The sequence below is a fragment of the Peromyscus maniculatus genome, chromosome 13 (assembly GCF_049852395.1).
Source record: "Peromyscus maniculatus bairdii isolate BWxNUB_F1_BW_parent chromosome 13, HU_Pman_BW_mat_3.1, whole genome shotgun sequence".
NCBI classification, from domain to species: domain Eukaryota; kingdom Metazoa; phylum Chordata; class Mammalia; order Rodentia; family Cricetidae; genus Peromyscus; species Peromyscus maniculatus.
In genome coordinates, this window is record NC_134864.1 from 60,432,498 (window position 1) to 60,454,089 (window position 21,592).

At 42.5% G+C, this 21,592-nt stretch overlaps 1 protein-coding gene across 1 annotated transcript in view; it reads left to right on the forward strand.

Moving 5' to 3' along the window:
• The window catches only part of Dnah7 (dynein axonemal heavy chain 7), a 257,387-nt gene that overhangs the window by 39,114 nt on the left and 196,681 nt on the right, over positions 1 to 21,592 (forward strand). The window contains exons 9-15 of the mRNA XM_042259698.2: positions 1,837 to 1,962; positions 5,030 to 5,149; positions 9,403 to 9,586; positions 10,107 to 10,286; positions 15,561 to 15,833; positions 16,930 to 17,057; positions 19,764 to 19,842. Coding sequence (XP_042115632.2) covers positions 1,837 to 1,962; positions 5,030 to 5,149; positions 9,403 to 9,586; positions 10,107 to 10,286; positions 15,561 to 15,833; positions 16,930 to 17,057; positions 19,764 to 19,842 — 1,090 coding nt within the window. The remainder of the gene's footprint in view (positions 1 to 1,836; positions 1,963 to 5,029; positions 5,150 to 9,402; positions 9,587 to 10,106; positions 10,287 to 15,560; positions 15,834 to 16,929; positions 17,058 to 19,763; positions 19,843 to 21,592) is intronic.

A 21,592-nucleotide genomic window follows, 5' to 3' on the forward strand; every position in this document is an offset into this window, starting at 1 on the left:
GGAATTGTTATCATTACTCATGTATAAACACACATGCATTACTCTTGGGTCAGGGTGTGATACGGTATATAGGACTACAGCTATGCGTTAGCTTAGATTGTAAACACTGATTGCATAGGAAGTCTAAGGCACATGAGGTTAGTTGTTACACTGTTCTCTTAGAAGCAGGTTAAACAAACAGATTGAACACAGAGTAGGACAGCAGTCATGTCTTAAGTGTCATCTAGGTGTGTTATTAATTCTGACTGTGAGGTCCAGCCAAAGTTCCCATCTCTTTGAATGTAAGAGTTTTTATGCTTTTTTCCCCCCTCCAAAACGCGTTGCCACACAACTGAATCAACCCTTTTATGTTTTCGTAGCTTGAATGTCAGGTCTCTTCCCAGGCCAGAGAAATAGCTTCCCCTAGTGGGCTGCCACAGAGCCCTGATCAAGGACGCTGTAATATCCTCCCTCTTGAATAAGTGGCCCTAAACTCATTTAGGAACAGATCAAGGATCACACTCCCCACACACGTCTAGCATTTCTGGCCTCTAGCTAGGACAGAACCAGGAGTGTTTGGGGTTTCTGGACTAAGACAGGAATGCCTGTCTCATTTCTGTCTCCTGTCCTCATCACCCCTCTCTAAAGAGGCAAACACTAACTGCCAGTTAGGGACTGGGGACACACCTGAGTCTGACTTTCCTTTGTTACGTGGGATATCATGCATGGCAATAGGGGTGCCCTCCAGCAGGCCCATCTAGGAGACCTGAGGGTTGTGTCAGCGGTTAAATTTATACGACAACCAGGTACAGGGAAAGGAGGAAGTCTTGACTGGCGTCTGAATAGAAATTCGAGGCAAAAGTAAAGCAAGAATTCCTAGCATTATAAGCCCTAGGCGCATAGAACCAGGAAAAGCTAGAACAAAAGACATTTTAAATTATGTGAACTTAGGTCCATTAGAATCACTTGATGGACTTACAGGAGCACCCACCCATTGGGTTCCTCCCTGTGTTTTTCCTCCAAGGCTGGACTTGAGAGTGATGAACCCGGAATCTGCTTTCAGGCACCTTGATAGCTGTTGAGTGGCTAGATTCACAGTGTGAGTACCTCCCAGATGGCCTCTAAGGAGAGAGAGAAGAAGTTTAGCCATCATTTTTTTTTCTTTTTAAAGTTAGGACACTAGGCTTCCCTCAGCTGCAGGACCCGTGCACAGGTTAGGTAGTGTTGAAACTGAGCCAAAGTCCAGTCAAGCAAATGGAATTTGATTAAAATCTTTAACACATAACGTAATTGTGTCAACTGGAAATGCTTCAAGTCACATACTTAAACCAAGTGTTTAAATAAAACGGGTGATAAAATTTATAGCCACAAAGTGGGCACGTTTAAATGTACAGATGCTTGAAAATACTGTGAATCAAAAGTGCATTTGGTATCCCTGACCAACTCACGGCTTAGTGAAACGATACTCTGCAGGTCTCTCCAAGCGGATCCTACCTGCTGGAAAGCAGGCCACTCCACAGTGTCTAGCATCTTAAGAGCACTGCCTGGAGCCTATTCGAGAATACTTTAAATATTTAAAGCAAATTTCATGATTATTATCAAAATTAAGTTATGCTAACCACAGGGTATATGTTTTAGAATATTATTATGTATTTTGTAATTTCTAGGAGATCATATTAAAACAAAAATAATTATTACTCAAAATATATATTTATTGTAAAAAACAAAAAAAAAATGTTTTTTAGTGCTCAGGATCAAATCCAGGATTTTATGTGTGTGAGGCAAGTGCAAATGCCCAAGCCAATTCCCCTTTTTATTTTTGAAGAGGATAACTTAGTTTTTCCTTTTTGTTTTCAGAATGGAAGTTTTGCCAAAGCCATGGAGGAGATCGTTCCTATCTGCTTGTTCTTATATTAGGGATCACTTGAATGCAATGAACCCCACAATGCTGGCTGTGCTGGATCTGTGGCACAGCACTTTTAAGTGAGTGTTTCTGGCTTTCCTGAAACTAAATTTGTTTTAGGTTTATTTATTTATTTAATGTGCATGAGTGTTTTATCCCCATGTACGTATGTGCACTGTGTGTGTGCCTGGTGCCTGGGGAAGTCAGAGGAAGGTGATGGATTCCTCCAGGGCTGGAGTTACGGTTGGCTCTAAGCCTGCCATGTTGGTACCAGGAGATGACCTGAGTCTGTAATCGAAAGAGCTCTTAACCATCCAGCCATCAGCTCCAGCCCTCAGACTAAAAATTGTAAAAGAAAGTTATTTTTAATAATACCTGAGTTATTTCTTTTACTATTTTAACTGTAAATTAAAATTAATTGCAAATACAATGCTGCTGTGGGAAGGTCTTTCTGTACACTGAGACTATGTGCTGCTCTCATTGGTTGAAAATTGAGCTGTTTTGGCTAGTAGCCAGGCAGAGCAAGGATAGGTGGTACAATCAAATTAGAGATGAAGAAGGGCTGAGAGGGAGAGACACCAGCCAACTGCCAGAGGGACAAGATGTATTAGAAGACAGGTAAAACCACGAGACACATGGCAAATCATAGATTAATAGAAATGGGTTGATTTAAGTTGTAAGAGCTAGTTAGTAACAAGCCTGAGCAATAGACCAAGCAGTTTGTAATTAATATTAAACCTCTGAGTGATTATTTTAAAAGCAGCTGCAGGACCAGGTGGGACAGAAAAGCCTCCATTTATATAATGCAAGTATTCAAACATGGTTTTAGTAAATGATATTTAATGTGTAGAGTAATAAGTGAACACTGCCTTTTACATCTAGCTCATTGTACCTGTCTTATCCATATAAACACCATATATGCTTTGCGGATAATCTCAGCTAAGGGACTCGGTGTCCATACCTTGTTTTAAGTGACCTGGAACATTAGCTGCGTCGGTGCTCTGAATAGCTCAGAAACAAGGTAAACACGGCCCAAGTCAGTGGCATGCACTGAAGACCCCTGACAGCCGGTGAGGAGCATGGCCAGCCTCACAGGCATTATCCTGGTGGGACAGAGGGCCTGTGGACAGGAAGGGCTTGGCGGAGATGGAAATAAAAATTGCTTGGTACACTTGGAGCAAAGAGCTTTTCCCCTTCAGGCTGAGGAGGACCTGCCATGCTGTCTGGGAGCTCCAGCTTCACGTTCCCTCTCTTGCAGGCTGCTGCAAGTCTCAGGGAGGCACTCAGCAATATGTTGACATGGACATATGCTTCAAAATCTACCAAAGTAATACAAATTCAGGTTTCTTAAGACGCCTTCTCTTGAGGCCTCCGAAAACTTGGGCCATGCCGCATCTGTGATAAATGGATGCCCCCTTTTCCTTCCTTCATGCTTGACTTCTTCCTGCCAACCCAAACATCGACTCACAGTTGCAGTGAGCGGCCATGCCCTATATTGTTTTGTACTATTTAACTACACACACTTGAATGCCCACACACATACAGACACCCCATAGACACACACGAACTTGTCGCAACACTTAAAGTCTTTCTTTAACATTTTTATATAAATGAAGATATATCCTTTTTCCCTCCCTCAAAACCATTTTACAAACCTCCCTGTGACTGAACTGGACTTCTCAAGTCCAATGTGGTTAGAAACTCACACAGGTCCCAAGGATTTGGAGGTTCATTGGATTCCATCCACCCTGGGCTCCCTGCTCCTCAGGGCTGCCCCGCCCCCTTTGGAGAAGGCTTATTTATACTTGGTTTAGAAGTCAACCCTGTATACACTGAACCTTACCACCCTTTCTGTTTTAATTGTTCTGGCTTCAGTGAAAAACCAGTCTAAATTCTCCACCGAATCCTAGTTACTAGGCTCTTCTACTTCATAGTGACACTTGACAGTGTCACATTCCTGTTGAATCTAAAGAGAAACATTATTCTAAAATTTAGTCATTATTATGGTTTGAGTCTGAAAGGTCCCCTCCAAGGCTCATATGTTGAAAGCTTGTTCCCAGTGTGTGGGAGCCCACAAAGATCCCAACTTGTGGTTTGCTTCTGTTTTGACTCAAGGTCAGAGAGTCAAAGTTTATGTTGCTGTATAATAGGATGTTTTGGCCAAAGGCATGGTTACCAGAGTCTTATGCTTCAAGGACTAATCACAAGATGCTTTGCGTTAAGGCATGGTCAACAGGTGTTTAGAGAATTAAGAAAGGATCCACACTTGTTTGTGCTTTGTATTTTGATCTTGAAAAGGGGAGCTCTCTTGCCTGTCCCCTTGCCGGTGTATAAAAAGCCCATTAGGAATAAACCCCAGGCGACTGGGTATTGACCCAGAGCCCTCCTGAAGCTATCCTGTGTCTATCTTTTTCTTCATCTACAACTGTATTTTTTCCTATCTAGTGTTTCTCAATTCCTCACTCCCCCCTTCAAGGAGCGTTAACAGATCAGGACTGGACCCCAACACCAGTGTCTCAATATTCAGAGGGATTTGATCGCAGGGCCTCTGACCTCAGTGGATTAGTCCCTTCATGAGTTCACCATCTGTACACCTACTAGGAGATGATGGGAACTCAGGAACTTAGCATGTGGGACCTAGCTGAAGAGAGAGAGTCCTGGGGGCACACCCTCAGAGACTGTACCTTGTCCTTGGGCTCTTCACTTCAAAAGCTCTTCCCTCCCCCTCCCTCCTTCCCTCCCTTCCTCTCCCCCCTCCCTCCCTCCCTCCTTCCCTTCCTCCCTCCCCCCCTCCCTCTCCCCCCTGCCTCCCTTCCCCCTCCCTCCCTCCCTCCTGACTGCCTTGAGCTGAGCCCTTCTGCTTTACCACAGGCCCCCAAACAACAGACTGAAACCTTTGAAACCAGGAGCCAAAATAAACCTTTCTGTCTTTGTTTTCTCTCTCTCCCTCTGCCATTTTGTCACAGCAACAGAAAGCTGACCCACACAGAAAAACCTCAAATTCTTGACCATTTAATTGTATAGAGCACAACTTTTGATGATAAATCTAGGAATATAGCATTTATTTCTGGAACAGGCAAATTAGCAAAATCATTAAATCCCCAAATATCTTGATCTTAAATTGCTGTTTCTTTTTGTCCCTTGCAGGAAATTACGTTTAGTTGACATAGAAGAATTTCACAACCGACAGGATGCGTTGGAGCTCTCAGGCTTCCAGAACATTGTCATTAGACACATGGAGTCCGCCAAGGAGACGCTGCTTAAAACGTAAAGTTCCGAGCTCTCACGTAGGAAAGCCTAAGTTAGAGATGTGATGGGTGAAGTGTTCCATTTCAACTGCTTTTAGAAAATCAATAGTTTGATTTGTCCTGAATTATCTTGGTCTGTGACATGCTCAGATGTTGCAGACAGGGACAAGCAGAAAGACGTTGGAATGCTCATTACTAACGGTGTTCTTTTTGTAAATGTGTGGCTATCGCCTGTGCTCTGAGCTCTTGGACAGCAGGCAGGAAAGACCATGCACTAGTCAGCACCAGATGCCTCACCTGACATCTGCACCAGGCACAGGCTGAGCTCTGTCATCCTGACTTTGGGTGAGGGACACAGAAGCATTTGAAGGATGACCCAGAAGGGAAAGTATATGGCTTAAAGGAGTTTATAACCTCAGTGGTATTAGGGTTACCAAAACATAATTAAACATCTGCTTGGATTGGTCCTTCAGAATGGAATAGACAGATATGATAATTAATTATGTAGGTGCCAGACAATGCACTCTGGAGCCACTTAGGACAATTGTCTCTAACGTGGTCATTAATTTATTAAAAATAGGACAATAAAATTAGGTCAAATTAAAATTAACAAAAGACACAAAAGTCTGGCCACCCTCATGATTTCTAAAAGTTAAGAAGAAATGTATGTTGATCATTTAAGATTAAATATAATCTTTTTTTCTCCAGTAAGTTAAAATAAGATTAGTTTTTAAAAGTTTGCCCTTTATTTCATATTATATGGAGTTGACAGAAAAATATAAGTAGAGAGCAGATAAAAAAAATGGAATGGTATAATAAGTACAGAGAAGAAGGTGACCTCTTCAGGATGGGACAGATGAATTCCCTTAACATATAACTCTGGGGACAAACTGCACCGCAGACTTCGGGAGATGGTGTCACAGAATAGAACAGAGCTGAAAACTTCATTGGTTTCTTTTCTGATAGAAATGTAGATTGGTTAGCGGTGTGCCCTGGTGTGTTCACACTGACTCTAAAGCACCTTTTGGTGGGCCCGCCTGTGTTCGTCATTTCCAAAAGGCAGGAACGAGCTGACAGGGGACAAATGAGTGAAGTAGTGACTACAGCCTTCTAACCCCGGGGTGGGGTGTTCTCACAGTGCCCTGCTGGCTCCTGCTCCTCAGCAGCTGACATGTCTGTCCACCTTCTAGACACCTGGCTGGGTGCTCTTCTAATTCTTTGTCCTCACCCTGCCTCTTTCCTGGCTCTGCTCCCCTCATTGTCCTCTAAAAGGGGGATCTCCCTAGGTCTTCCTAGTTGCCTTTCATGGTTACACCCACACATCCATTCTATCATTTCACCCATCTTCTGAGCTCTGGGCCCTTACAGAACATGTACTGAGTGTATCCAGCTGAACGCCCTGCCCGTGGATCACAGCAGGCTGTAACCCTTGTTCCCTCTCCCAAGCCTGTCCTTCTTGTTCCGGACCATTCCCAGAGCACCTGAAAACCTTTTGGCTTCTAAAAATCCCTTTTGTTCTCCAATCTGCATCCCCTCTGATCCTAGCAGAGTGTTATATTTTTGAGTCTTTTTTTTTTTTTCTCTTTCTCTTAACTTAGCACAAATTCACCACTTTGCTGTATACGGCGCTGTGGCTTATATACATTCATAAGGCTGTGCAGTCATCACCACTAATTCCAGGATGTTGTCTTTGGCCCCAAGCAGTCTCTTCCTCCCTTGGCGGCCACTCCTCCACTCTCCTTCCCACAAGCCCCTGCTAGTCCCTGACCACATTTCTGTCCCTGTGGACTTCCCTGTTTGGGAAATTACATTTCAGCAGAATAACATACTATGTGGCCATTTCTTCCTGGTTTCTCACAGGAAGCACGTTTCCCAGGCTCATCTATGGTATAGCCTTGCTCGCGCTGGTGAGCTTTGGTCCACTTGATACAAACCGGAGACGCTCGGGAAGAGGGGACCTCGAATGAGAGCTCCCCTCCTCTTAAACTGTGGGCACGTCTGATTTATAAGTTTCCCGGTGTTGTTGGTTCTTTCAAATAAATCATTTTTAGATCGGTTGGCTTTTTATGTTCTGTCTTGTCTGTGTTATTTCTGCCCTTCTTGTCTTGAGTTCAGTTTGCTCTTATCTTTTTATCGTCTAGTGGAATTTTCTTGTATTTTAATGTGGGTGTTTAGAGTTAAAAATCCCCTCTGTTTGCTCACTTTTGTTCACCCCTCAGTTTTAGAATATAATCATTTCATATTCACTCATCCTAAATTATTTGCTAACTTGTCTTGTGAATTTTGGATATTTCTATTGATGTTATTTTATATCTGCATACTTCTAAATATCCAAGTGTCATGTTATTGACTTTTAATTTTGAAGTTCAATCTTTTATATTTATTGAGACCTGCTTTATGACTACCATTTGTTTAGATGACTTTTTAAAACATATCTTCTGTGTCCATTTAATGTGTATCCATTTGTCTTAATTCCCATTGCTTCTACCACTAGCAGGCCCATTTTTTTTTTTTTTTACTGTGTGTGTGTGTGCGCGCATGCACATACGTACATGCAAGCAATCATGTGTGTTGGGGTGAACACACACACGCATGTGAAGGCCAGAGGACAACCTCAGGTGTTGTATTTAGGTGTCTGATATTGTTTTTGGAGACAGGTTTTCCCATTGGCTGAGGCTTGCAGGTTTGACTTTAGTAGCTCTTCAGGGTCCTCCTGTCTCTGCCTGCCCAGCACTGGGATCTGAAGCGCAGTACTTTATTGGTGCTTTCAGTGTGAGTTGTGGGGATTGAACTCACGCTCTCGTACTGAAGCTATCTTCCTGGCTGGCTGTTACCTGCCATTTGGACAGGCCATTGACAGATAGAAATGACGTAAACGATGTAAACTTCCCCCTTCAAACAATCCTGTGAACCTTCATCTTAGCGTCTCCCATTCACTGACAACTAATAAATACAAGTTCTTTTTTTTTTTTTTTTTTTTTTTTTTTTGGTTTTTCGAGACAGGGTTTCTCTGTGTAGCTTTGCGCCTTTCCTGGAACTCACTTTGGAGACCAGGCTGGCCTCGAACTCACAGAGATCCGCCTGGCTCTGCCTCCCGAGTGCTGGGATTAAAGGCGTGCGCCACTAAATACAAGTTCTTAATTGGATTTGAAAACTTGCAGCACAGCCCTCATCTCTGTGTCGTCTCCTCTCAGCATACCTCCTTTCACCTTGGGCCCACGGAAACACTTGATGAATTCTTGGTTTTTAGCTGATTTCTACCTCAGATACTTCTGTTAGGACTCTGTAATTACCGTCTTCGCTAGAAAGCCTTCCTCCGAGATTTAAAGGTAAAGCGTCTCCCTGTCCTCTGACTTCCTAGCTAGTTTTCCATGATGAACATCACTTCCATGATGAACTTCATCATTAAAAGAGAAAGGATGGCGTAATATCTTTCTATAACTTCTATAACACTATTCCTAGGACATAAGTGCACTCATGGTACGTATTGTTAAAAAGGCAAAAAATAAATTGTATTTAAAACTTAGATTTCTCCCCTTAGAACATTCTGGTCACTCCTATCAACTATTGTTAAAGAGTTCATTATCCCATAAGACAGAAAGCAGCAGCATTCCTTAATCTTGCAGCGTTGACAGGGATTTTATAAGCCGAAAACTTCAATGGTTTTCAGCATGAGGTTCCTACATATGAAATTGCCCTATTATTCTTTTATTACAAGGACACATGGACATTCGAAACTTCATTTTAAATCAGTCATTCTTTCAGGATTACGCATTAAAGGAAATTGGGAAAATAAAATCCATGCTGTTTTTGATTTGTGCCTTGTTTTTAAGCTTTTGTGAAGCAGTAGCTTGGCATAGCATGTGGTTTTCACTTGGTGTAAGCTAGATTCTGGTTTGATCAGTTACTCACTCCACAGTTTTAAACTAACAGATATTCCACAGAGACCATTTAAGAGCCTGAAGAGAAGTGTCCAATAAAGTTATTTCTCATATTTCTTCAAAACTTGCAAGGAACCGTAATTGCAGGGTTAGATTTATGTCTTACAGCACCACATCACTGAGTCATTTTCTGTTGGTTACGATTTAAAATTTCTTTTCCTAGGAGAAGTGAAATACTCTAGCACTTAGGTCTCAGAGGGTGGGTAATGTCACTTAGCAATACACCTCTTTATGAAGACCTTTGGGTGTCTAGAATTTACTGTTAATGCTTAATGGGAATGGAGTAATTCACTGCGAGTATTGACTTCTAAATGTCTTTTGTCCTTTCAAGGTGGTTTCCAGAAGTGCAGAATATTTATTACCAAGGCAATAAAAAAAAGCAGCTGCCCACTGGTGACAGCAGCGCCAAGCTGGACTCTTTCTTCAACTGCGCGGCCACGCTCATGACCTTACAGCTGCAGGACCTCACTCTGGTCTCCATGCAAGACTTCACAGACCTCATCGCCCAGCCCCCTGTGAGTACCGCTCAGCTGGGTGGCTGCGCCTTTGATAACGGATTTTCAGTTTCACAGCTTTTCTGTCAGCAGAAAGTGTGTCTTCAGACCCATGACACTTATCTGCTGAAAGGTTAGGTCAACTTGCATAGTTTGGATGAGATGATCATCACAATGGTGAGGACTGAGGTAAATCCTCGGGGGAAGATTGAGTCCTGAAGGCTTGGGTAGAGCTTGCATGAGGAAGGAGTCCCTCTTTGGTCTGGAAGGAGACTGTTTTGTACAGTGTCAACAATGCCTTGGAATCACAATGTGTTTCTTCTTTAATAACCCCTAGGTCCAACAAGGCACTCAGTTCCAACCAGTCAGGATGGCAGTCACTCCTGCTATCTTTCCAGTAGGTTCTCTGGCGGAAGTGTCTCAGGCACAAGAGGAAGTGTGTTCCATGTATTTAATTGGGGCTAGCCTACTTTTTCATTCTTAACAATTGATCTCTATATCTCCAAGTATACCTATAGTTATTTTATTTATTTTTTTATAGGAATCTATTAGAGCTTTTGAACATCCAGGTTTCATCATGAGGCTGATTCTTGATAATAACAGCATTAAGTTTGAACCTGAGTTTAGTGACTACATAGACATCCTGGTAAACGTTTATGAAGTCATGATTAAGGCTGTCAGCTTTGTGCCAAGAGTCGAGACAAAATTGTATTCCAAGTGGGTAAGTAACAAGGACATTCTGATTGCTTGAATTTGCGTGATGCCATTCACCCAAGGCCTAAGATTTGACAGAGACCCTCCACTTCAGGGGTAGATTTCCAGCACCTACACGGTTGCTTACAACCATCTCTAACTTCAATTCCAGGGGATCCCATATCCTCTTTTTTTTTGTTGTTTTTTTGTTTTTGTTTTTGTTTTTGTTTTGTTTTGTTTTTCGAGACAGGGTGTCTCTGTGGAGTTTTAGTGCCTGTCCTGGAGCTTACTCTGTAGACCAGGCTGACCTCGAACTCACAAAGATCTGCCTGGTTCTGCCTCCCCGAGTGCTGGGATTAAAGGTATGTGCCACCACCGCCTGGCCCCCGTACCCTCTTTTGTCCTCTGGCTCTGCATGCACATGGGGCAAGGGCATACATGCAGGCAAAACACTCACACATATAACACACGTATAACATTGTTAAAAATATCACCTCCCACTACCTTCTTTTATGAAATATACATATGTTCCTAACCTAATCCTCCACTGGATGTAGCAGAAAACTTTCTGAGTGGCAAGAGGCCAAGCTGTGATGGGGTTGGAATGGCCGATGAGTGCTCTATGTCTCATGCTGTTTGCTGAACTACTCATTCAGTGTCGTCAACACAACCCCAACTCTGTGAAACTGTCCCAGGCGACCCTTCTCCTAGATAGCGTTTTCTATCAGTAGCAAGCTCCCGCCTCTGTCCTCACAGGTCCCGCCTCCACATTTCCTTGGTGGCCACTGCCGTTTGATCCACCACACAGGCGTGCCCAACAAGTTATTAACTTGCAAGGTTTTCAGGTGTCACAGCTCCAATCAGTAGCTTTCCTTTCCCCTTTCTACTTGTGAAGTAGCTGGCACGTATTTCACATGTACAAAAAGTACAGGCAGGGTACTAGTCTTAAAGGCTTCAGTGGCCTCAGAGTTAACATCTGCACAGTTGCAGCCCATCCAAAGAACGGAGTGTCACTGCCCTGAAGGCTCTGCCCCACCACTCCTTACTACAGTGCTCCCATTCTCAACTTAGCTTCCAGGAGAGAAGCGTCACCAGCCTGAGTTTTAGAGTGACTATTTTAATTTATAAGAGAGAGAGAGAGAGAGAGAGAGAGAGAGAGAGAGAGAGAGAGAGAGAGGAGAGAGAGAGAGAAGAGAGAAAGGAGAGAGGCCGGGGGTCGGGGGTGGGGGTGAGTTACTAGTTTTCTGTATATTCCTAAATGATTTCTTTTTATATGCTGCATATGCTTACCTAAATAGAGACATATGTAATTCATGATCTGATTTTGGGCTAGCTAATTTCATGTCAACTTGACACAAGCTAGAGTCCTCTGAGAGGAGGAAGCCCCAACTCAGAAAATGTCTCCATAAAATCAGTCTGTAAGGCATTTTCTTGATTAGGGATTGATGGTGGCATCCCTGGGCAGGTGATCCTGGGTTCTATAAGAAAGCAGGCTGAGCAAGCCATAAGAACAAGTCAGTAAGCAACACCCCTTCATGGCGTCTGCATCAGCTCCTGCCTCCAGATCCTTTGCTGCTTCAGTTTCTGCCCTGACTACCTTTGGTAATAGACAGTGCTGTGGAAGTGAAAGCAAAATAAAGCCTTTCACCCCCAAGTTTCTTTTGGTCACGGTGTTTCATCACAGCAACAGAAATCCGACCCAGGACAGGTTTAGATTACTTGACATTTTGATTATGAAATTATGCACTGGCTGTTCTTTTCTAATGAAAGACAGAAAGGGAGTGGATCCGAGTGGGAGGGAAGGTAGGGAGGATGCGGGGGGGGGGGGGGAGGTGTGGCCCGTAAGGGCAGGGAAAACTGTATTCAAATTATATTGCATGAGAAAAGCATCTATGTTTAATAAAAGGGGAAAAAGAATTAAAAAAAGAAATTATGCATTGGGAGGACAATATCCCCTTCAAGATGTTCCTATTTATTATTTCATTTTCTAGAAATTATATTAATTCTTTGTACAGATTTAGACTTTTTTTTTTGACTTATTTATTTATTATATGTGTACAGTATCCTGCCTGCATGCCAGAAGAGGGCAGCAGATCTCATTAAAGATGGTTGTGAGCCACCATGTGGGTGCTGGGAATTGAACTCAGGACCTCTGGAGGAGCAGCCAGTGCTCTTAACCTCTGAGCCATCTCTCCAGCCCCCAAATTTAGACATTTTTATGGTCCTTTCTACTTATTAAGATACTTTTGTCTTTATACATACTAATTCTTCTTCATCCTGAATTTAAGAATTCCACCATCTTTTCATGGGTGTGTTTAATTTCCTTAGGTTGGATTTTTCCTTCTAGTGTTTTCTGTAGGGCTGGGTTTGTGGATAGGTGTTGTTTAAATCTGGTTTTATCATGGCATATTTTGTTTACTCCGTCTATGGTGATTAAAAGATTTGCTTTATGTTCTAAAATAGAAAGTGGTGATGGTGTCATGCATGAGTCTATGAGGCTGCTGGACTAAAGTCTATCAAATTGTGCAAACAGGCAAATTGTACACTATGTGAATTATTTGTCAATAAAGATTTTAGAAAATGTAAAAAAAAAAAATTCTACTGCCTGTGTTCTTGGCCTGAGTGATTCTGCTGGTGGTGAAATCCTGCCCATGGTGGCTAATTCCTCCGAGTTCTTTCCCTTTGTGACTATGGGGCAAACAGAAGAGCTTTACTCGGGAAGTCTTTGTGGCTGTTGTTTGGGTTGGCTTCTTAGGACTTCCGTAATGGTTTGAAAGCTCTGGAAGGCTCAGCTTTGACTGGATTATTTTTGACTTAATGATATTTTGAACTCACTGGCTATGTGCTTATCCAAGTTGCAGACTAGAATTCTGGTCATGGACTGTTAAGGCAACTGTTTTGCTCTCACAGGCAAAGAACGGACATTCCTCACTCCTACTCTACTCCCTTCAAGGATTCTATCTCCTTTAGTTTCGTCAAGGTCTGTCTCCCAAGAGCCCTGGTTGTTAACTTTATGTGCAGGTGTGAATTACTGTGTCCCACTTTGCTCTGCTCTGGGGGCTTTATCTTCTGGTGTCAGACCCTGCCCCCCACTCCCTCCTTGCTGGGGAGTCGGAGCCGAGCATAACCTCAGAGATGAGTGACGTTTGCAGGCACCTGCACACTTGTGACATCTCTGAACTGAATTTCTCCCATCTTGGCCCTGTAGACTCTGCCTTTATCCTTTGATCCCTCGGCCATGCATTGGAAGAGGTAAATTTAATAATTATCCAACATATTTATGTATTCCGAAATAGTTGTTTTCTGCTTACCAGTTCTTCATATTGCTCCGTTTTCAAGTCTGTCAGAATTCACTGTTTGCTTTACCTTTGCACAACCCCAACTCATTTATCACATTCATTTCTAATACTTTACCTGTTTTTCAAAAATGGGAAATGTCAAGGTAGCTTATGAAACGCATTGATATAAGCAAGTTAGTAAGATAAGAATTATCCAGCTCTAAGTACTGATTATAATTATCCAAATGAATTCTGTTGCTATGACTTTATGATTATAAAGCATGACTCTGTAACTGAAGTTTTCTCCAGTCCTGCCTGGCCCATGGTTAGAACAAATCTCTCTTACCAGCCAGTTCTGCAGCTGCTTAGACCCAACCGAGTAAAGAGGATATATGATGAGTTTAAATAAGTATGAAAAAATGCATAATAATTTAGACTTTTCAAGAAGAGAATGATATTTGCTCTGACATCAGATTTTAAGAAATAGAACTTGCATGAGGGCATTGTATGTGGAGTAATGGTTTTGTCACATTTTACTTGGTCACATTTTAAAAATAAAAATTCTGGGGTTCATCATAATGACCATCCCTAGATAGCTATAGGTAATTTGAGGACCAGCCAGATTTGAAAATCAATTATAAAACTACTTTGAAATATAAAATAATTACATAGAGAGTCTCAATGACCTTCAGCAGTAAGTGCAGAAGCAGATTCATATTGATCTTCATTATTATATTTGATAGGAATGGAAACTAGATTAAAATACACCTTTATTTCCCATGGAAGGCAAATCTGGTAAGGGCTAATGTACCCTGAGCCCAGACTCATAACTGCCTCATGATCTGTTTGATATTCTTTGAACACCCGAGGTATTGCACAAAATATCATTTTTCTTAACTCTCAATGGGCACTAATTAAATTTAATATTAGAAACTTTCTAAGGTACTTCTCAAGTCTGAGAATCCAATTATGTCTAGAAAGATAGCTGTATTTTAGAAATTAGATAAGCTGCTAAAAATGTAAGAAACATTTTATGATGAGTCTTAATGACCTTTACATGGGAACCCATAAATCCACGTAGCACACAGCCTGTTGTATGGACTGCATTATTCTTAAAGCTGTTTCGTAGAAGAGACAACACCGAGAGTCAGTTGAGTCCAGGAATGAGGGACCTGTAGAGGCAGCAGCATTTGGGAGTGTCCCTGTGAGCAATCTAGCTTTAAGACAGATCATCTTCTGAAGTGCCCATTAGGGGGCATAGCAGACAAATACTCATGGATTACTAAATCAGTGTGATCAATTTCAACATCATAGAATACTCACTACAGACTAGGATTTCTGTTCATTGCAAGTTTAAAAATCTGTCCTTCTGGATGTCAGAGTACAGATGTTTCCAAGAGTGACTGTGCAGATTATAAACTACGTTAACAGTCTTCTCTTATTTGCAAGGGGAAGGAGTCAAGCTGTTGAGATTTATCTGCTTGTTTAAAATTGTTGTCTCACACATTCTCTCTCGCTCTTACCCTAACTGTGGTAGCAGAATAGGAATTTGGCAATCAAAGATCAACATTAAAGGTCACTAGTGAATGGCAATCTTTCTCTCCACCTTGTGGATAGGTTCTATGATTGTGGAGTGTGACAGTGTGACTCTATGAGCATTTTCTTTTTGAGAGTGCAGGCCAAGGCCAGCCTTAGAACGCTAGCACAACTACCTGTGGGCTTTGTGCTTTTGTGCCCTAGGTCTTATTTCACATGTATTTTCCAACAACCACTCTCCCAACTATACTGAAAAGAGAACACAAACAGCTAGCCTTTAAGGACAATGAAAATTACACACAATCTCCATTTTACAACACTCTTTGAGTTAGACTGAATATATTTCTATTGATTGGAGACTAGTAAATCACAGACACTTATGAATAAAAAAGACGATATAATAAGATTGACACTTTTGCAAAGATAGTATCATAGGGCTAGTTTAACTAAAGGTACTTAAAGTAACATTGTTTTCCTCCTCTGGTTAGGAAAGTAAATCTAGGCCAACAACCTTGAAGCCCATAATTCTGAGTGAAATTATAGACGCTCATAAAGAAAAGATTAAGGAGGTGGTAATAAGAGAGAGTGTGGCGCCCATCGAGCACCTCAAACTCTACGACAAGTATCAGTTCTTGATCACCAGGAAAGCCGAGCACGATGTTGACGAGTTCCTGCTACAAAATCAGAGTTATGAGAAACTAATAGAGGAAATTCGCAAATACCAGAAACTAATAGAAGACATACAGTATACGTCTCGAAAGGTAAGTGGCCCTTTCCTCTGTGGCTCCTAACTGAATCGCACGATCGTTTCTCAGCTGTATCAACATCTAAGGTTAAAACCCACAGGGAAAAATTCCGAGTGCTTGTCAACAGGGACTGACGGGCAGAACAGGTGGCATGTGCCAGGCGTGGCACAAGCCTCGGTGCAGAGCAGCCGGGACACATGCAGATCCTGTGCCCCAGTGCCCGAGATGCCAGCACTGCTTGCTGACCTATGCCATGTACCGCCCCTCCTCCCCGTTCCAAGAACCTGACTTTTAAACTGCATGCTAAGGAATCATTTGGAAACCACAGCGATGACCCCAAAATGAGCTTACTTCCATTCCTGAGGATACTAAGGACTTAAACATCCTCCCTTAGCCTTGTTATCAAAAAAACAGTTTTTTTCCCAATTCTCTACCATGCCCATGTATTATATTTAAACATAGAACAGATAAAATACTTGGAACCCATCCTACTGCTGAATGTGATGGTATGCACCTGTAATGCCAGCACTCAAGAGGCAGGAGGACCACAAGTTCACCGTCAGCCAGTCTGGACCATAAAGTAAGACAATGTCTAAAAACAAACAAAGGGAAACAAAACAAAAGGAAAATAAATGAAGTCCATTTTTACTGATTTGGCAGTAGCCTAATTTCCTGAACTTTTAAAATCTATTCTTCTTCTTCTGGATTCCAAGATAACCAACTTCAAGCTTATTTACTCACAAGGTATTTGTAAAGTACAAAGAGCAGGGAATAGGTATCAGAAACTGCCCATGGGAATTTGTGGTTGTCTTCTGTTGTTTGTTTTTGGGACAGGATAATGCGTCTAGCCTAGGTTGGCCTGGAACTCACTGTGTAGCCCAGGCTGCCCTCAAACTCACTCAGTCCCAATTCTACCTCCCACACACATGGGATTATAGACCTGAACCAGCATGCCTGGCCCAACAACTCAAAAAACCAAAAACCAAACCCCCAAAACTCAAAACTTAACCACAAACTGGTATCCAGAGAATGGGAGAATTAAGAGAATTAAGAGAATCTCTTACTTATTCTTGTTCCTGTTCGTGTCTATTAAGTCTTTATCACCCTGCAGACGGTTCGTTTGGGAATGTTTGAGATGCATTGTGAGGAACTGATCCGAGCTTTGGTGAAGCGAGCCGATGTCATCTGTGGCAGACTGATAGCTAAGATGTTCCGTGATCACCAGGAAGTGAACACAAGGTATGGAGTGAGCGCCACTGCTTCTGTGTGTGTTTTAGGAGCGGGTCATTTCATTGTGTCACTCAACTACAGCAGCGGACCAGAACGGTGTCACGAGGGATTCAGAAGAAAGGATTATGCTAAACGTACTTCTACATGGAGTGACATTTTGTGATGTGATTGTCATGATGATTTCTCTCACAAATGTGCCTTCCCAATTGTCCATTAATTGTAGCATTAAAACATGTTTTCATTCTTTTGCACAAGTCAGGTGGACATTGATTTCATATTTTAAAATGTCTGTAATCAACATATAAGTTAGTTTTCAAAGCAGATTTATTTACTTAGGAGCTATGGGTGGATTTTTAAGGACTTGTCAGATTTGGAACTTGGTCAAATTATCATTATTCTTCAAGGCTTTGATGAGCTGTTATCTTAACTGGACAGTTATTTGTTGACTAAACAGGGTGTGGGGGTAGGGAAGCTGGTTAGTCTAAACTCAGAGAACACCAGTGAGTGTAACGCTGAATGCCCTCTTATCTAAGCCAAGAAACACAACTAGTGTAACTCCTCCTCAAACAGGGAACCTCGCTTCTAATACGTTACGAGGTGGAAAGCAGAAATAACCAGGACTTTCCTTGTAATGCTTTTGAGGGCAGGATGTCACTAAGTCCCTGTGCTGGCCTGCAAACCATGGTACTCCCAAATACTCATCTCTCACTATCCTAGTGGGATTGGAGATGTGAGTCACCCTACCTGCCTCACAGAACATTTCTTACAACTCTGATATCAGAGAAAAACAAGATCATTAGCAATTGTGTAGAAGTCTGAAGGAAGCTTCATTTACCTAACCTGTGCTACACGTGAGACTAGGGTTAAGTTATGAATGAAATACACCGAGAGAAGTTACAGTGCAGAAATGGAGATGAAGTGCATTGCAATAGCATGTAGGAAGTGCCGCACTCAGCCTGGAAGGTAGAGCGGGGGACGATACAAACTGCCTTCTCAATGTGGTGCCGGGAGGAGAGGAGGCAGCGAGGGAGGGCTGCGAAGATGTTGAAGAGGAGGAAGGATCATAAGAGCAAGGAGGGTCAGCATCATGATGGGAAAAACCACAGAAACAGCTGGCCCAAGCTAATGGGAGCTCATGGACTCTGGACTGACAGCTGGGGAGCCTGCATGGGACCCAACTATGTGGGTGAAAGTTGCGTGCCTTGATATGTTTGTGGGTCCCCTGGCAATGGGACCAGGACTTACCCCGGGTACACACACTGGCTTTTTAGACCCTATTCCCTGTGGCTCAATGCCTTACTCATCTGTGATGCAGGAGGGAGGGGCTAGGTCTATATCAATACAGTATAACAGCCTGTATTGACTCCCCGAGGAAGTCCTTACTCTCTATGAGGAGGGGATGGGGGTGGGATGGGGGGGGGAAGCGGGAGAAGAGGAGGGAGGAGGAATAGGTTGGTATGTAAAAGGAAAGAAAATCTTTTTTTTTTTTTAAATAAAAACATACACATACAAAGTGGAGTAGGAATTCCATTTTAAGGATGAGTCTGCCAGGAGAGAGGCGTGGGCAAATTATCCCAGATAGAAAGGGAGTCTGTAACAGACAGCAAGCAGGTCATTGGTGTTGCTATCCACCAGGAAAAAGCCAGTTGCCTTGCTTCCGTAGTGAGGAGCGGGGGGGTGGGGGGGGGGTGGGGGGGCTGCAGAGGGAGGCACCCGAAGAAGAGGTGGGGTTTGTGAGGCATCTCCAGGAACCACGCTGCATTTTTATCTTAAAGCACTGGTCCCTCTGAAGTACTGAGGAAGGGCGGAAATGTCGAGCATTTTGTGCTGGGTGAAGCCTTTGCTTGAATTCTGTTGCTGTCCTCTCCTCACGACCCTCTGAGCCTACGGCAGCTCTCCCTTCTTCCCCCGTTATTTTTAATGACGTCACACTCACTGGGTGTGCAGAGGGCGCATCAAAGCTGTTGCAGGTGTCTTGGTGGGGATCACTCAGCTGCACCACAGAGGTCTCACACCTCTCTCTCTGCCTACCAGTCCCTCCCCACGGCCTCTACCTGTATCCCTTAGTGGACAGGACACACCCGTCTGTCTCTGTTGAGTCTGCCACTGAGGTTTGCAAACATTCAAAGGGCTCACCCATCTCCCATCCCACCTTCAGCTCAGTGTGGTCCACGGGCTCTTCCTTCCCTCCACAGCCAGTTTTTGTGAAGAATTTTTTTTTTCCTGGAGTCCCTTACCTCTGAACCTTTTTCTTTCTTCCCAGTCCCAAGTTTGTTCATTATTTTTATCATTCAGTAGGAAATATTGGAGTATGCCAGTCATTTCTGGGCAACAGGTCTTTTTAAAAAAAAATTATTCCCTATAAGTAGAGTTAATTACCCCCTCCCTCTTTACCATCTCAGTGGGCTGAGCATGGGAACCGCTCCTTGAAGGAACTGTCTCAGGCGTCAGACTGTGAACTGTGTGGGGGTCATTATAAAATCGTGTTCATTTTTACGTCTCCGTCATTTAATACTGTAGCTTGGAATATGACAGGTGGTCATTAATTTATATTGAGCAAATAAGTACGTGAACACGAATTTGTATTTAATTCATTAGATGTCGTATAGATAAATCACAACCTGTTTTTCATGCAACAGAGCATTAAATAATAGATACGTGTTGGAGTGAAATTAAATCACAAATCTGTAAGACGGATTTTGTCTGCTGTTTCAGATTATGTGACGAGTTTGAGAAGATCGCTGAGAAGGCCCTGAGCACGCCTCCGAACACAGCCGAGCTCATGGAGATGAAGGTATCGCTGACGAGTCTGGGTCTCTGTGAGCGGAACTGTCACAAGAGCGCAGGGAAGCAGGTCCCGCTGAAAGTTAAGACAGAGGCTTCCAAGCCTCAGCATGTGTCTCATCTGTCTCATTCACGAACTTGCTGGCCTCTGCGTGGTCACTATTGGGCCACCCGTTACAATACACGCAGTTTTCTCAGCCGGCGGGCTCTCCGTTGAGCTGACTGGTGTAAATGTTCTCGGGCAATGGACTCTGCTCCATTTGTCTCTCAAGCTCCAGCGGGTCCCCGCACAGGTTCCCCTGGCAGGGCAGACGCTCACGCACGCCTGCTGTCTACATGCATTTCTGTAGCTGTCACCTTAGCTAATGACTCACTGACCAAACCAGGTCAGAGCGAGGGGACGCAAGGGGCCACGGGATGCCGAAAGTATCCGAGTGATGACGCAGTCCTCTGCCAGGTGGTCTTGAGAACAATGTTACAATTATCAGCGAGCTAGCACACGTTGGCCAGGACTGGTCAGGGTAACCTGAGATGCACGTGTACACTCACTCATTTTAATCAGCAGATATTCAATCCTTCAGCAGCGTTTTCTTCTGTTTCTGAAAAGGCTGCGCTTTGCGGTGCACTGACTGTGATGGTCAGCTGAAATGTTCCCAGCATCAAATCTTTCCATTTCCCATTGGTTAATTTGCCAGTTGCTTCTGTTTGTTTGTTTGTTTGTTTTTTTTAACTCTACCTATAAAGTAACTAATAACCGCCCCATTTTATGCTCTTTCTGTTCTTATAACATTTAACTTTTATGAGATTCTTTGTTTTTTTTTTTTTTCATTTTCTATACTTCCCCAAATCCAACTAGAACCATTTACCTTTAGTTTTAGATATTTGACTGAACTTGGAAACATGTGAAATCGTTCAAAACTCTGTATAAACAGAAATTATAAAAAGAATTAGAATGGTTATGTGTACAAATTCTTCCAGTTATTGTTTAAACAAACAAAATTTATTAAAATTATTGGAACTAAATTTTACATTTATTTTTAGGTTTACTCAGAGATTTTTATTTTCTTTAAAGTTGTCTGTGTTTGGGCAGGAGTTCTGAGTGTGTGAACACATTCCCAGGCTAATAGACTTCAAGGGGACACTTTCATATTTTGTTGGCTATTATCAGTCATCAAATAATTTTTTGGTTGGTAATTGTATAGATAATTGCTGTGTCATGTTTCTTTCTTGTTAGAGGAAAATTCCTGTAGAAAGATTTAGGATTATTCAATATTAGTTTCTATTGCATATAATAATCTTTAACAAAATTAGCAAATAAAATTCATTACTTTGTATTTAAAGCACCTCTGCACTTTAAAAAGTTCATTCCAATAAGAGCAAACAAGTTGGTAAGTTTAGTCAATACATAAATTAGTCATGAATGATAAATAATTTCTAAATTTAAAAATATGTATTTTGACAAGACATTAATTGCCTGTGAAAACTATAGTTTCTAAATCAATCTGTTGCGTGTGTGTTGTGACATTGTTGGTTGTGTGTTTTTACTTTATAGCCATACATCCTAGACTGACTCTGCAATCCCTACCACTTAATCAGCGTTTCCCCCATGCAAGCACGCTAGCTAGTTTTGTGATAAACCGGAACTAGGAGCAATCTTTCTTCCTTCAGTTGACCTGGGCAACTGACTAGAGCCCAGGAGGTCCTATGGGATCTGACTTAATTTAAAACCATTTTCCTGGGACTGGGAAGACGGCTCAGCT